The following is a 13256-nucleotide window of genomic DNA, read 5'->3' on the forward strand; positions in this document are numbered from 1 at the left end:
AGAGGCACTATGTATGTAATGAGCTGTGTATATGCACATATGAGCTAATTTTGACAAGTTTAGACAATTTTGTTGTTCAACGAAAAGTAAGAAAGAACTTCTAAGTTTGGATCCACCTTCCTAATGTATTACTGATAGGCCACAATAAAAATGAATGCTTCTAAAGCTAAAATGCTCTTCTAAATATTCAGAAGATTTGTTGCTTTGGACTTGTTTAGAGAGAGTGTGAGGATAGCTTTGCTTTATATGTCTTCTAGTTTTGTTGCATTGGCAGCTATGGGGCCTTAAAAAGCCTTTCCTTTAAATGAAAAAAAAAATGAGACTATTGTGAAACGATGTGATTCAAAATGCTGGGCGGGAGGAGGACTTGTAACAAAGGTATCTTCTTAGTGCATCTCTATTTTTAATACATTCCACAGTGCAATATCCCTTGGAGATAAAGTCACACTGCTTCTCTATAGATGGGAAGCTGATGCAGAGACCAAGAACCCATGATCGCTCAGGGTTTGCAGCCAAGGAGGGAACTAAATACTGGCGAACCATGGTGATGCTATTACATCTTCGGCAAAACCTCCAGAGTGGGAAACAGAGTATTTTGGTTTTTCTCCCCACCTAAACAGCTTTCTGTCTCAGTTCCAAGATCAGGCACCCTGATCCACCCCTAAAACACCTTGTCTGTCTATGAGATGTCATATGTCAGATCTGAGGGCCATGTACATGAACCTGATTTTGCTTCCCCCTTTTTTGGGTCCAACAGTAGCTATACACAAGCTACTGACAAAATGTACTTGTGGAACCCCACATATTTGTTCATACACGTAATCAATCTTTTGCACTAAATCCGTTAGTTTTTGTCACTTAGAGGCTGGTTTCAGAAACAGTATTTTGTTGACAGTCTATGTTAAGCCCATGTGGATGTGTAACAAAAGAGCAGCCTAGATATCATCCCTCAGGATTAGTTTTCTTTTGAGTTCTCTGGAAGTTCTGTGTTTTAAGCTATAGGAGAGAACTGTTTCACACAGGAAAATCCTAAATTAATCCTATAGCAACTATTTAAAAATTGCAATGTTTGTGCCATGTGCATTGTAGAGAATGGGGTACGCAGGCAGCATATTTACACTGTTAGAAAAATTATGCTTGCATTGGCCCAGTGATTGATAATGATGCGTTACAGGGAATGCAGTTTCATTTCTAGTTTTGCTATCCTGCTTGTAGGCCTGCAAGTACTGTGATGGCCCAGCTGAGTCTCTGAAGAGGGGCTAAAAGTACCTGAGTCCTTCCATAGCACTCTTTCTGGCCATATAAGGAGTAATCTTGGCTGAGGCTGGTGGGAGTCTTTTCCGGTCTGTCTTAGCAAGAGGCTGGAGTTGTGTGTGGGGCAGGAGGTTTAAATCAGGGAGAAGGGAAGGAGAAGGCTTCATCTCGACACTGATAAAATTTGTAATATGCAGCATCTGATGATGTCCTGCAATACCTGAAATTGCTAGGTGCAGCAGGGTGAGCCAAGGACAGCACAGGAGCCTGTGGTGTGTTCCATTATACGTTTTTTTTTCCCCAGTTAATTTTATCACCTATCATTACCTTAGGGCTTGCTTTTCAGAAGTGTTGAGCACCTGCAGCTTTCCTGGAAGACAACGCCAAGAATTGAGAGCGTGCAGCACCTCTGAGAAATCACCACTCTTAACTTGCTTTCACTGATTTTGTTTTAGTGCTAAAATAAGATTCCATTAATGTTTTGACAAGTAGACTGACCTTTGCACCTGGCCATAACGTTTCTTTCTTTCTCATCTTCCTGAAGCCTTTGAAGCTGCATCACTTAGGCCATGGGGCTGTTTAATAAGATTACTATGTTTTCATACAATAGCTGTGAAAGAAATGCCTAGAAAATGCATTGGCAGCCGCGTGAAGAGCAGCACGGAATCCTTACATAAAAGGTGCCAGTGTGACAGTGAAAAACAAAATCAAGCTAATAAATACGTGGATCACAAAGGACAATATCAATGAATCTGACTGTGATTAAAAGTTGTCTTGAAGCAAGTACTTAGAAAAATTACCGCAAGTTAGTCAGAATGCAAGGGAGAAGCAAAGATTATTTTGAAATAGTAGAGACATAAAAATCATATAGTGGGACATTCTGCCGTGGAAGAGTAAGAGTAATTCATTGAAAATAGGCAAGGGTAAGTATTTGTCTGTATGTTTACAGTTAGGAGGTTTTGTTTGACCTCATATTGAGAACAAAAAGTCATCTCATGTAGTTCCCTATTTTAGATCCTTTATATCGCTTGCCTTTAGCCTATCATTTACAGTAATTAATTAAAGGCTGAGACTCCACTAAATTCTGACTCTGGCTTTAAATAATTAAAAAACTATAATAGTACTTTATATATAGTACACTCACTTATACTACCTATTTCTTTACCAGTATAAACCATGCACAAGGATGTGCAAATGATGGCTTTTCTAAACAAAATCACTGTCGTTATGTGAAGACTAAATTGATAAAGCTTAACAAAGAGCTTTGAAGTACAGTCAGCAGTTGGTAGCCACAGGTTTCAGAAGTATATAACCTCTTCTTAAATCTCTTTGCTACTGTACCTGGGAAAATCAAGAAGTGACACACCAGCAGTCAAACAAATTGTACCCTTAATAAAGGGACATAGCTAATGGGACTTTTTAGTCCTTATTTCACCTAACCATAATGTAAGCAGGTGCATTTTACCAAGTAAAAGTTTGTAAAGTAAACTTTGTATTTCAGTGTCGAGGTTCTTAAGAAGGCCATTAAAATCTTAATGTTTTTCCAAATAGAAAATTATCTTTTGAAATTTCTTTCAGAAAGCAAAGATAATGAGACTCCCTACCACAACAGAGAGTAGTAGCCACGTGGATAGCGTTGTTGATGCACTGAGGCTTGAAGAAAGGATTGAATATCTGTTGACTGGCAGTTCATCTGATAGCAGAGATGACGCTTCCAGCGAACTGTACTAAGTCTAGAGGCAATGTCCTGTTGAGATCCCCTGTTCTGTTGTATGACTTGGGTCCTGTGGTTTTGAGTTTGTGAGAATTACGTTTTTACATGAAATGCTTACACAGGATCTTGTCATGGACCGTGTAACAGAGCCCCAGTACTTGCATGGTAAGCATTTAACAAAAAAAGTGGTTAGTCTAGTTATAGTATGACTTCTGAATCTGCTCAGTTAGCTCCTTTTCAAAAGTTGAATTATTCACACATCAAATGTGTTCTTATTACTGCAGTAAAGGGGTTTGTTCACTTCTCGCAGCTTAACTCGGGGCAATCTTGCCTTCTGTCAGTTTGTGGTGTGCTTATGGATTAGTGCTTTAAAAAAACATGTTATTGCTCAGAATAAAACTGTAGGCCTGCACCAAGTCAATGACTAGAGAATCAAGCCCTCAGAAGAAAATACAACAAACCTTCCCCTTGAATGGTTCTCTGCATTCAGACCAAAATGCTTCATATGATGTACTTTTCTTCCTAGACCTCGGTGTGCAGTGCTTCTGGTTGTTGGGTTTTTATTTGCTTCTCTATGCTGTGAATGATTCCAGTAGTCAAATCTGTTTTCTGTAAGAGTTCAAAGTATAGGACCTTATTTTTAAAGTTTTGTCTGTTGTGTTTATAAAAATAAATATCATATTTAGTTGGTCATATCTGGAGCAAATATGGATAATGTATGAAAATTTTTGAATTTTTTTTAGCAAATGCTGTTTTAAACAGAGAGAAGAGGGAGGTAATTTTGCTGGGACTTGTTTTTTCTAATTGTGCAGGCAGCGTGTTAAACTTTTGATAAAGTGTAAAACTTTCCTGTGTGAAGCAGGATCACTTAGTATTACTAGTGGTAAAAAGAGAAAAGCTAAAATATGTAGGAGACTGAATCAACCAGCAGTCACTGCTGCTTTTCTTTTTGACTGTTGGTTAAAAAGCCACCATACACCTGTGTGCCGTTTTCAGTTCCTCTGTGGTCGTCGTAAAAGCTGCAGTGAGATGATTTTATGAAGGCCAGCAGAGCTGAGTGAGTAAGCTCAGTTATGTAGCTACTCCATCAGCATCTTTTGTTAATTATCTAACTTAGAATTTTAAAAATTTCCATATTTCAATAGTCGCCTTCATGTAGTAGCGCTTTTATGTAACACATAGTCGTTGCAGTGCTGCCTGGTGCAAGCCTGCCTTTTTCCTCCTGTGGCTCAAGCCGAGCCGAGGCTTGACTTGTGGCTGTTTTAACCACAGTTCCCTACTGAAATAATGGTATTCTGCCTGTTTAAATTCCTCCTGCCTCCTGAAAACTGTGATGAAAAACTTGTAGTCCAGCATGGCTGCTAAGGCTGCTGGGACGGTCTGTGCCCTGTTACTTTCCTTGGCTGTTTCATTAGTGGGAGATAGATCTAGTCCAGTCAATTTGCATGTTGCTTTGATATCTTTCTAAGTGACAAGTACAGAAGAAAAATACATTTACAATTGCTGTAACTGACTGAGATTTTATTTGTAGCAAGACAGACCCTGTTCTCCTGTGATGATCTTGGGTACAGTAAGGGCATTGTAATGACGGAAAATAAGAAAAAGAAAATGTGTTATTCGTGTTAGAAAATTTTCAGCTGCATTTGGGAATGTGGTAGACAAATGTAAACATTGCTTTATGCAGAATTCCATATGTTTGTATTTGTGTTTGCACTTCAAGAATAAACTCTGTCCTGAGTAGGAGGCATAGCTTTGTAGGTGCTCTGCAGAACAAAATTAAAACCTGGATTACATGACTAGTGAATTGAAAGGCCGTTGAAATATTCTGTTTGAATTGACATTCTTGTCAAAGAGAGCCTTAAAAGTACAGTCGATGGCATTTGCTGGGTCATGAGAATAACACTGGGCATACTGATTTTTATTACAAAACCATAAGCCCTTGCTCCCCCGTTTTAAGCAAAAGAAGACATTTAGCGTAGAGAAACTCGTGCTGCAGGCATTTATTCTGTTCAGCTCTTTATGCCTTTAGAAGTAAATCCTGAAACAGAGTCACTGTAGGCTGACAGGAAAGGTAAGCGAACCTCATCGTGGCCAGCCTTCCCTTTGCCTGCCTTTTACGTAACCGTAACACTGAAACGCACGTTGCTGGCTAAACTGGCCAAACATAAGCTTAGAGGAGACAGAGCTTGGAACACAAACGGTCATTCAAAAACTCCCGAAAGCCAACAGGCAGAGTTAAGGGAGTGCACGTAAAACAAGTACTTGCCGAATGGACCACCACATACTAATAATCCTCGGACAGACTAATCAAAATGCCCCGGCAGCCCTCTGTGGCGTTCCTGTCGAGAACGGTCTGAGGCACTTGTTAACCCGGATCTGGTGACAGCTAGCCTGCTGCGTGGGTGGTTCGGGAGGAAACACTGATCCTCTTTATAAAAGCATTGGCATACGTAGAGGCTTAGAATAAACTAGAATGGACATAATTTGGAGCCCCTTTCATCTCCCCCCTCCCAAGCAAAGAAGTCAAATTAATGTGCTCCTACACGAACCCCCTTCGTTGTCACAGTAAGGAAGCATAAGCATAGGTATTCATTTTCTGCCTGGCCTGATAAATTTTCATGACAGTTCAGCAAGGCCAATTTAACATTACCAGTAGAAGTTTCACTCCAGTGCACTCCAGCTGTGATGAGAAGCTTGCAGCTTATTATTTCTGGTTCATTTGTGCCAAATAATAGTCCTCCTATGTACAATGACTTAATTTCTTTATACTACCTCCACACTTTCACGACTTCATAAACGTTCTTCATTGCATTGTTTCAGTAAATAAGCCCTTCAAGCTCTTGTGTAGATAATCAAAGTATCAACAGGAAAGTACGTATCAAAAGGGGAAGTGTGTTAGAGATCAATTTTATCTTCTCAGTGGCGTTTTTGGGAACAATAGAGAGACTGTACGCATATATCCTCGGTGACCAACCCTGTGAGTTGTTCAGTGCGACAATTGCTTGCCTACTTGAGGCGTATCGAATACTGCCATGGTAGAGACATGTGAAGGTAATTGTTACCTTTACCGGTGAAATCATTGCAAACACCAGATGACCTAGTTGGTGCAGTGCGTATTGGACTGTGCTATCAATGTCTCTGAGTTCAAAGCGCCATCTCTCCCATTATAGCATGCATTGATGCGTTGTATAAGCTTACAGTGTGAAACAAGTATGGGGGCATAAGTTCTGGAGTCGCTTGCTTTCTGTTTTTGTACAGCTCTGATCATTGCAGTACAAACAAGCTGGTTTTGTGTGGTCATCTAGTTTGATTAGATTACGGGGCTGTTTTGGTGGGGGTTTTTTAGGCAGTCCCTTTCACTTGTCTGTGACTACAGTGTTTGGCAAGTTGATTTTTTTTTTTTTTCACTCCCAAATTTTGTGAAAATGAAGCTGACAGTTACAAGTATTTGAGGTCCTGTCTCCTACGTAGGTAAAAGGTATACAAACTCCGTTGCAAATGTAATGTGTTTTCTTACCTGCAACATAAAGGTACACGGTTTAATTTTTAATTTAACACATGTTGCTGCTAATCTACAAAATAGGTTTTAAAAAGTGATACTCAAACTTACTAAGAGGTGGCTTAAGACTTTTTTCAGGTAAAGATGATCTCAAGATAAAAAAAAAGGGCATATCTAAATATGCTTCCTATTTTAACTCTTATAAATTGCCAGAACGCTTAGAACTGCTTGCTTAGGAAAGCTATATGGAGCTTTTTAACTCCCTTAAAAAAGTAGCCAAAGAGCAGTATAGAAGACGCAGATTTTACTAAATTATGGTGACTGTAGAACTAAGGAACTAGATTTGCTTGTATTTGCGTTACTTAGATAACGCTTTCCGTCTTAGTGTTGTTTACAGATTTCCTTCATTGCTTAAACTGTTGTATTTGTGGTAACTTTAAAGAGTTTGAGTTCTCATTAAAACAGGAGTGAAAGAAAAACTACACATGTTTTAAAGAAGAATTTTAAAGACCATGAGCAATGAGTCTTACACTGAATGCTAACACTCTCGTATTGATTGCTACCCTGTGAAAGATCAGCATATTCTTGAACTCCAGAAGTTTGCTAAAGTATAGTCTGTCAATATGTTACCAGGTCTGGCATATGATCCTGGAAACCCAGTTGCAGGGTTTCATCAGATGACTGTTCCTATCAGCAGCTGTTTCACAAGGAATATATCCTGCTATGCTGGCAGTTTTAGAGTTGGTGGGGATATAATGTATCCAAGTCAAGTATTCTACAAATACCATTGCATCCACTTTCAAGTGTTTATAAATTAAGATTTTAAATCTTCTTGCATACCTCCTAAGTACCATTTTCCTGAGGATCATTTTGTGTAATGACATCCGTGTTTGGCAGAAATTGAAGGTAAAAGGCATAGCTGTGTCTAACAGAGACAGTCCTGTGCAGACATATGTACCTTTGTTTGTATTAACATTGTCCTCTAGTTTACTCTTTCAGCCCAAAATGTTTTCTCTGCTCTTTCTCTAGCTTCAGAAGACTGGATGGCACTTTTGCATGCTAGGGAATTTATTGCTGCAATAACATGCAAAACCATTTTCTGACCTCTAAGTAGGTCAGATGATTTCCCAAAGAAAATTTTTTAAAACTAATGACAATTTGGCAGGGGAAAATAGCAACTATTGTGATAGATTTAGACATTCAGGTTCTCATAATAATTATTCCCCATTCTGTTGGCAAGGGACCTTCACAGCACCATTTCATGACAGCATTCTTAGTTCTCCATGATGTGTTTTTCTCCTCATGCTTTCTCTACCTTCGTTTCCCTGATAACTAGGAAATTACAAACTGGTCAGGCTGGAGTAACATCCTACTATGGCTTTGTAGGAAGAGAAAGCATGTATTCCTGCAGCTAAGTTGAATTATACAGAGAAGGAAAGAGAAGTTATGATTAATGACTTGTTGGTCACGTCAGTGTTTGTGTAAGCTGTTTGGGTGACCAGCCTGTGTAATGGACCTTCCACCAGGGAATGATTTTTGAGCTGCTGCTTCATCCAGAGAGTTTATTGCAGCGTGGAGCTGGAATCTGTCCAGAATCGTGAAGCTTTCCTTTCCCCCTGGTGTTACCTCTTTTTGTTTGTATATTCCCATTCTAGCATTTGTCTGCCCTGAGGAACCAATAGCAACACTGAAAAATTAATCTCACAGTAAGTATTTGATAGTCTCCACAGGACTGTGTCTTTGAAGAGGCAGAAGCAATGTGTCACTGACCTCTTATGGCCCTCTGATGGTAGTATTTTTGAGTAGAACCCTCCTCACCAGCGCCCCAACTCATACAATTTAATAATGTGAGCTTACAGAGGAACTGTTGCAATGAATACAAGGCGTGATCCAAAGAGTCAGTCTGTATATTTTAACTTTGAGAGTAATTAAGGACAAACATTATCATCTTAGCCATCTCCTAGACAGCAGAATGATACTGCAGTTGACCTGCATGTTCAGAAATATACGTGTTCAAGAAACAGTTTCACAAGTGCTGCCATAGCACTTTTTTGAAGAAAAATAGAGTGGAAACCATTTTTTTCTGCTATTTATCCTATTTCCTCCTTTAAGCCATTGTTAAATAGATCTCAGGCTTAGATTTCTAACATCTGTTGTTGCACTCACTGTCAAATGATTTTTATAATCTTTCCTGATAGATTGCTCCAGCAGAAGGTTTGGTGTCTATACTAAAGAAGAGAGATGACAGGGAAGGAAAAACAATTGCTCAAGTCCAGCAAAGACAAACAAAGAGAAGAGTGCGATTCCAAGAAATGGAAGACATGTTAGATCAAGGTATTTTAAAGCTATTAACTCATAGGATACACTCTTGGGGTGCAAACGAAGTTGACCTTTTTGCTCACAAGAGCCAAGTGGACACTCAGTGCACGTACATACTGTCTTGGCTTTTTAAAACTTAATGAAGAAATAGGTGCAGGTGACTGCTCAAAGATTATTTTATAGCAGATTTGAGTAACAAGGATACACAAGGGTATGATAAGTACATTTCCATTTTAAAGCTTGGTTGAACTGAAGCCCCAGTTTTTTTCCTGTGGCTGACTGATTTGTGAGTGAGGTCTGATGGATGTCCTTTCTTTAGTGCTTAGAGATGGGAGGTGCAGGTTCTGTCCGTGAATCTAATCAGTGTAGGTAAGGAGGGATGCAGAAGAAACAGATCTGTTACGTTTTACCCACAGATAGCTTTCCAGGCCTTTCTACTAGACGGTGGGATTGTAGAGCTTCAGATTTTAACCTAGCTTTGTAATTAAACAACCATGTAAATTTGCTAGCAGTTGAAATATCGTTAAATTTGGCTAAACACCTCAGTATCTTTTGATGGGCTAAACAGCCTCACATAAAATACCGTGTATTATTTTGCTTTGCTCTTCTTTAGCATAGTCCATTGCTGTTACTACAGAAGATATCATAACAGTAGCTGCAGTAGAAGTCATTCTGTTTTTAAGCAGGAAGGGCAGATGAAAAAGTTGTTTTCCACATAAGCCAAGAACTTTCTTTTCTTACTTTGAAGAAATTACTGCTTCTCATCACGTTGTCCTTTGAGACTATATCTACTTCATGTTTGCCAAGATCATCTAAACCTATCAAAATAAACCCTAATGTATGTGTAGTGGTGAAGCAGTAACTTATGTTTTTTTTACCCTTTGGAGTGGTAATTACTGGGTTATGGTTGTTGCTAGTGGTCATGCATAACCAGCCCCTGTTCTTCTTCCTGTGAGCTATCCCAGGAGACAGAGTTTGTCTCCATTTTCCCCCCTTTAGCATTGAAGGTTCCTGGTTCATCCCCCACTCCCTTCCCTGAAAAAGCAGGATTTTGCAAGTGATTTGGGGACAGTGAGGGTAAATCTTGGTAATGGGGGAATTTCCCAGCATCCTAAGTCAGTATAAGTTGCGATTCAGGTGAAGCCATTTCTTTGCTTGGTAGAGGGCCTTTCTTAAGGCATTCTGGTTAGGCTGAAGTTAGAGGAAGTGCAGAAGTTTGATCTATATATAATGGGAGGTTCCTTCTCTCAGATTTGCTTGGTAGGATGTTTGGGAACACGTGCAGGAAGGGACCCTCGAAACTTTGAGGAAATCAAACTTGGCCACTGGATGTGAAGGAGAGATGTTGCAATTTACACTTAAAAACATTTTCTGCCTCTGGGAAGCAAAGTGGAACGCATAGCTCCAAAGGAGTAAGGCTTACCTATCAGTATGTTTGTTTTCCCCCTCTTCCACAAGACCTACAGTGGAGTCTTAAAAACTAGTAATCTCTAGAATGTGGGAACCCATAGGAATATTAGTTTTGATAAGCCTTTGATTTCTATTGTTCCTTCGAATGAACAACATTTATTAATTATCCTACTCAGTAGACTATGAGAGTTGTGCCATGGTCAGTGTCTCCTCTTATGATGATCCTGAGTAAAAGTGTATTGAGGTGTTGGGTGGGGAGAGGGAAAAAATAATGCTGTTGGCAGATTTAAACTGGTATAAACGATCATAGGAAAGTTACCAGGGGATATTTTCTTGTAGGTATTGCTATATAATATGGAAAATTTTATTAATAAAAGAAACAGGCAACATTTCTTACCAGAAATCAATCAATCCAGCAGTTAGAATATGAAAGTAACATAAAAGCTGAGTACATTAGCTGCTTAGTTGCCTCTTTTGCAGTGAACATATTAGTGTTTTCTGCCTGGAAGGAAATGGCCAAGTACTTCCCTCTATATATTTTCACTTACTGTGGGAATTTATTGACTCATTATCTTGACATCCTCAGAATCTTTTAAAATGCAAATGTAAGTAAAAGAAACTGGAAGCAAAGTTTTATTCATGGACTATACAAATATAGAGACTAATGCTTTTCATTATGATCAATGTTGTCTCATTGCTTTCCCTTTTTGGGTTCTAACTATTGTGCCTTGTCTAATTTTTGCATGTAAATTGCATGGAATAAAACCTAATATTTGGTTCTGAATTAATACATTCCCTGTTCAGTAGGGTTCTGGTCCATGCGTAGAGTTTTTAGATACTATTCTAAAAATAATAGTTCTATTTTTGATAATTAACTCTTGAAACAAGTTTCTAAGGGTAAAGAATTCTCCCTCATTTGAAATCTAGAAATCAAGATGAGCTATAGCTATTTTAATGTATTTATCTATATTGTATACATTATATATACATGCACAAACGTATGCGCACAGACTCACCCCAGTACATGTGTCAATAATCAGAAGTTCAGTTTAATTTAGGAACCAAACAACTTTTTTCCATTGTATGACTCATGTTATGTAGAAGGTCAAAGTAGGTAGTTGAAACAATCTGATTTGATCCATAAATATTGACAATGTATGTGACCTCTTTTCTCGGGAGTAGCAGGGTTGGTGCCCATATTGTCATTAAATTGTATAAAATATTTATCGTTTCTGGTTTGCTAATGAATTTTAAATCATTGACATTGAGATTTTTTCTCTCACACGCACACATATATACACACATACATATTCACATAGCACACCCCACAAGGAATCTCGTGAATCTGTGTCACTGTAATCCTTTCTTGCCTTTCTGCCAATCTTTACCTTTTCTTTTTTACTCAGTGTACTCACATAAGGTAGATGGATATTTTGGAGGTAAAAATAATATTTTATACAGTGCCAAATATCTTTAAAGTATTGTCCATAATATAAATATGTGTTATATACGGCCATTTCCCAAGGTGTCAAACTTTGTGTTTTCCTCATGTGGGCATGAGTTTCCTAGTGCATCAGAAGTATTTTACAATCAGAGCCAAATGATTTTACAGTCGGATTGCCCAAATGCTTTTTTTGCAGTCCTGAAAACTGCAACAGGAAAACGCTGTCTAGCTCCAGTGGTCTGTAATGGTTGAGGCATTCGAGTGCTCTTGAGTCGTTTCAAACAGAACTCTTGTATTTTTCCTTCCTCAGGGGGTTGTTGTTAAAATCTGTTAAGAGTTGTTAGATTGCAAGGACGTGCGATACTCTCTCTACTGTTGTGCCATAGTATCATTTCAACTAATGCCAAGTTCTTCTCTCTAATCCTGGAGTGGTTTCATTATACTTGGGTACTGTGTGTCTGAGAAACTGAGCAGAACTGTAACTCTTGATAAATTATTCAGTGTGTAAATGTCAGGGTAGACTTATGTTCTGCTTTTTGTGTAAGCAGCCATAGTTAGGTCATTATACTTTTTCATTTTGTCCAGGATACAGGCAGCACCCATAAAAGTAAATGTTGTAAGTAAGTAAAATTGTAATGGTGAAATTATTCTAATTCTGTAAAACTTTTACTTAAAAATAAAAATCTAGTCCTCTCACTCCAGGATTTAAACGTTCCTGCACCAATGTCTCTAGTTAACGTAAGATCTGCTGAAAAGCTCTTCATCATTTCTGCAAAAGAATGAGTTTTTTTGCCCAGTAAAGCAAACAAAACACTGAGGGACATTTATATAAGTTTCATTGTATGTATTCATTTTCATATGTAGAAAATGCAGTTGAAGTCTTATAAAATATCTTTGCCAAAAAAAGTTTACAGTTTCACAGGTAGTTCAAGTATCTGAACATCTGGATCTTTTTAAATAATTAACAGCAGCTCCAAACTCAGCTTTTTTTTTAAGAGCAAAGCTGTATGCCTTTTGGTTACTGGTAGCAATAGTTAGTGGTAGATTTCTAACAAACAGCTGCTTGTAAAGGTGACAAAGGGAGCTGGAGCTTCTTTGTGTGTCTGTCAGCAGTGAAAGCTTACCGGCTTACCTTACAGCTTACCAGTGCAGGATGAAGTGACCCTCAGTAATTGTGATTATACAGAAGTAGCACTAGGAGAATGCTCTTGTTTCTGTACAGAAATATGGGTTTGGTTTACCTTCCGACACTTAGAAAAGAGTTTTAAGCAAATATCTTGAAAGAATAAGAGCATCTTCATGGACTGCTGTACCAGTCTATCTGGCCAAATGCTTTGGGGAAGCAAGTCTCGAATGGTAAACTCATGGCTGGAGTTTAAAATCTCTGTTATTCAAGCTAAAAAGACTTCAGACAAATACTTTTGGTTACAAACAGTAGTACTTTCTATATCCTCTGCTTGTGCCAGAGGATATATAATACAAATATGACGTATATAATATGAAATGGTATTAATATAGGTCTTCAGCACTTGAAAGTATATTAAATGCCTCTCATAACACTGAAAAGAAAATCCACTCACTGCCCAAGAGGGGAGCTCATCACATCTTCTTCCTGA

At 38.5% G+C, this 13256-nt stretch overlaps 1 protein-coding gene across 8 annotated transcripts in view; it reads left to right on the forward strand.

Annotated features, from left to right (window-relative positions):
- CNST (consortin, connexin sorting protein) overlaps nt 1-13256 on the forward strand; it is a 59436-nt gene that overhangs the window by 40812 nt on the left and 5368 nt on the right. For 6 of the 8 annotated variants that reach the window (XM_068939326.1, XM_068939327.1, XM_068939328.1 and 3 more), the window contains one exon: nt 8666-8801. In XM_068939326.1, coding sequence (XP_068795427.1) covers nt 8666-8801 — 136 coding nt within the window. Of the gene's footprint in view, nt 1-419; nt 3134-8665; nt 8802-13256 lie in introns of those variants that run through there. The other 2 variants (XR_011140323.1, XR_011140322.1) reach the window with 2 other exon arrangements.

Source organism: Struthio camelus, chromosome 3 (genome assembly GCF_040807025.1).
Source record: "Struthio camelus isolate bStrCam1 chromosome 3, bStrCam1.hap1, whole genome shotgun sequence".
Taxonomy (NCBI): Eukaryota; Metazoa; Chordata; class Aves; order Struthioniformes; family Struthionidae; genus Struthio; species Struthio camelus.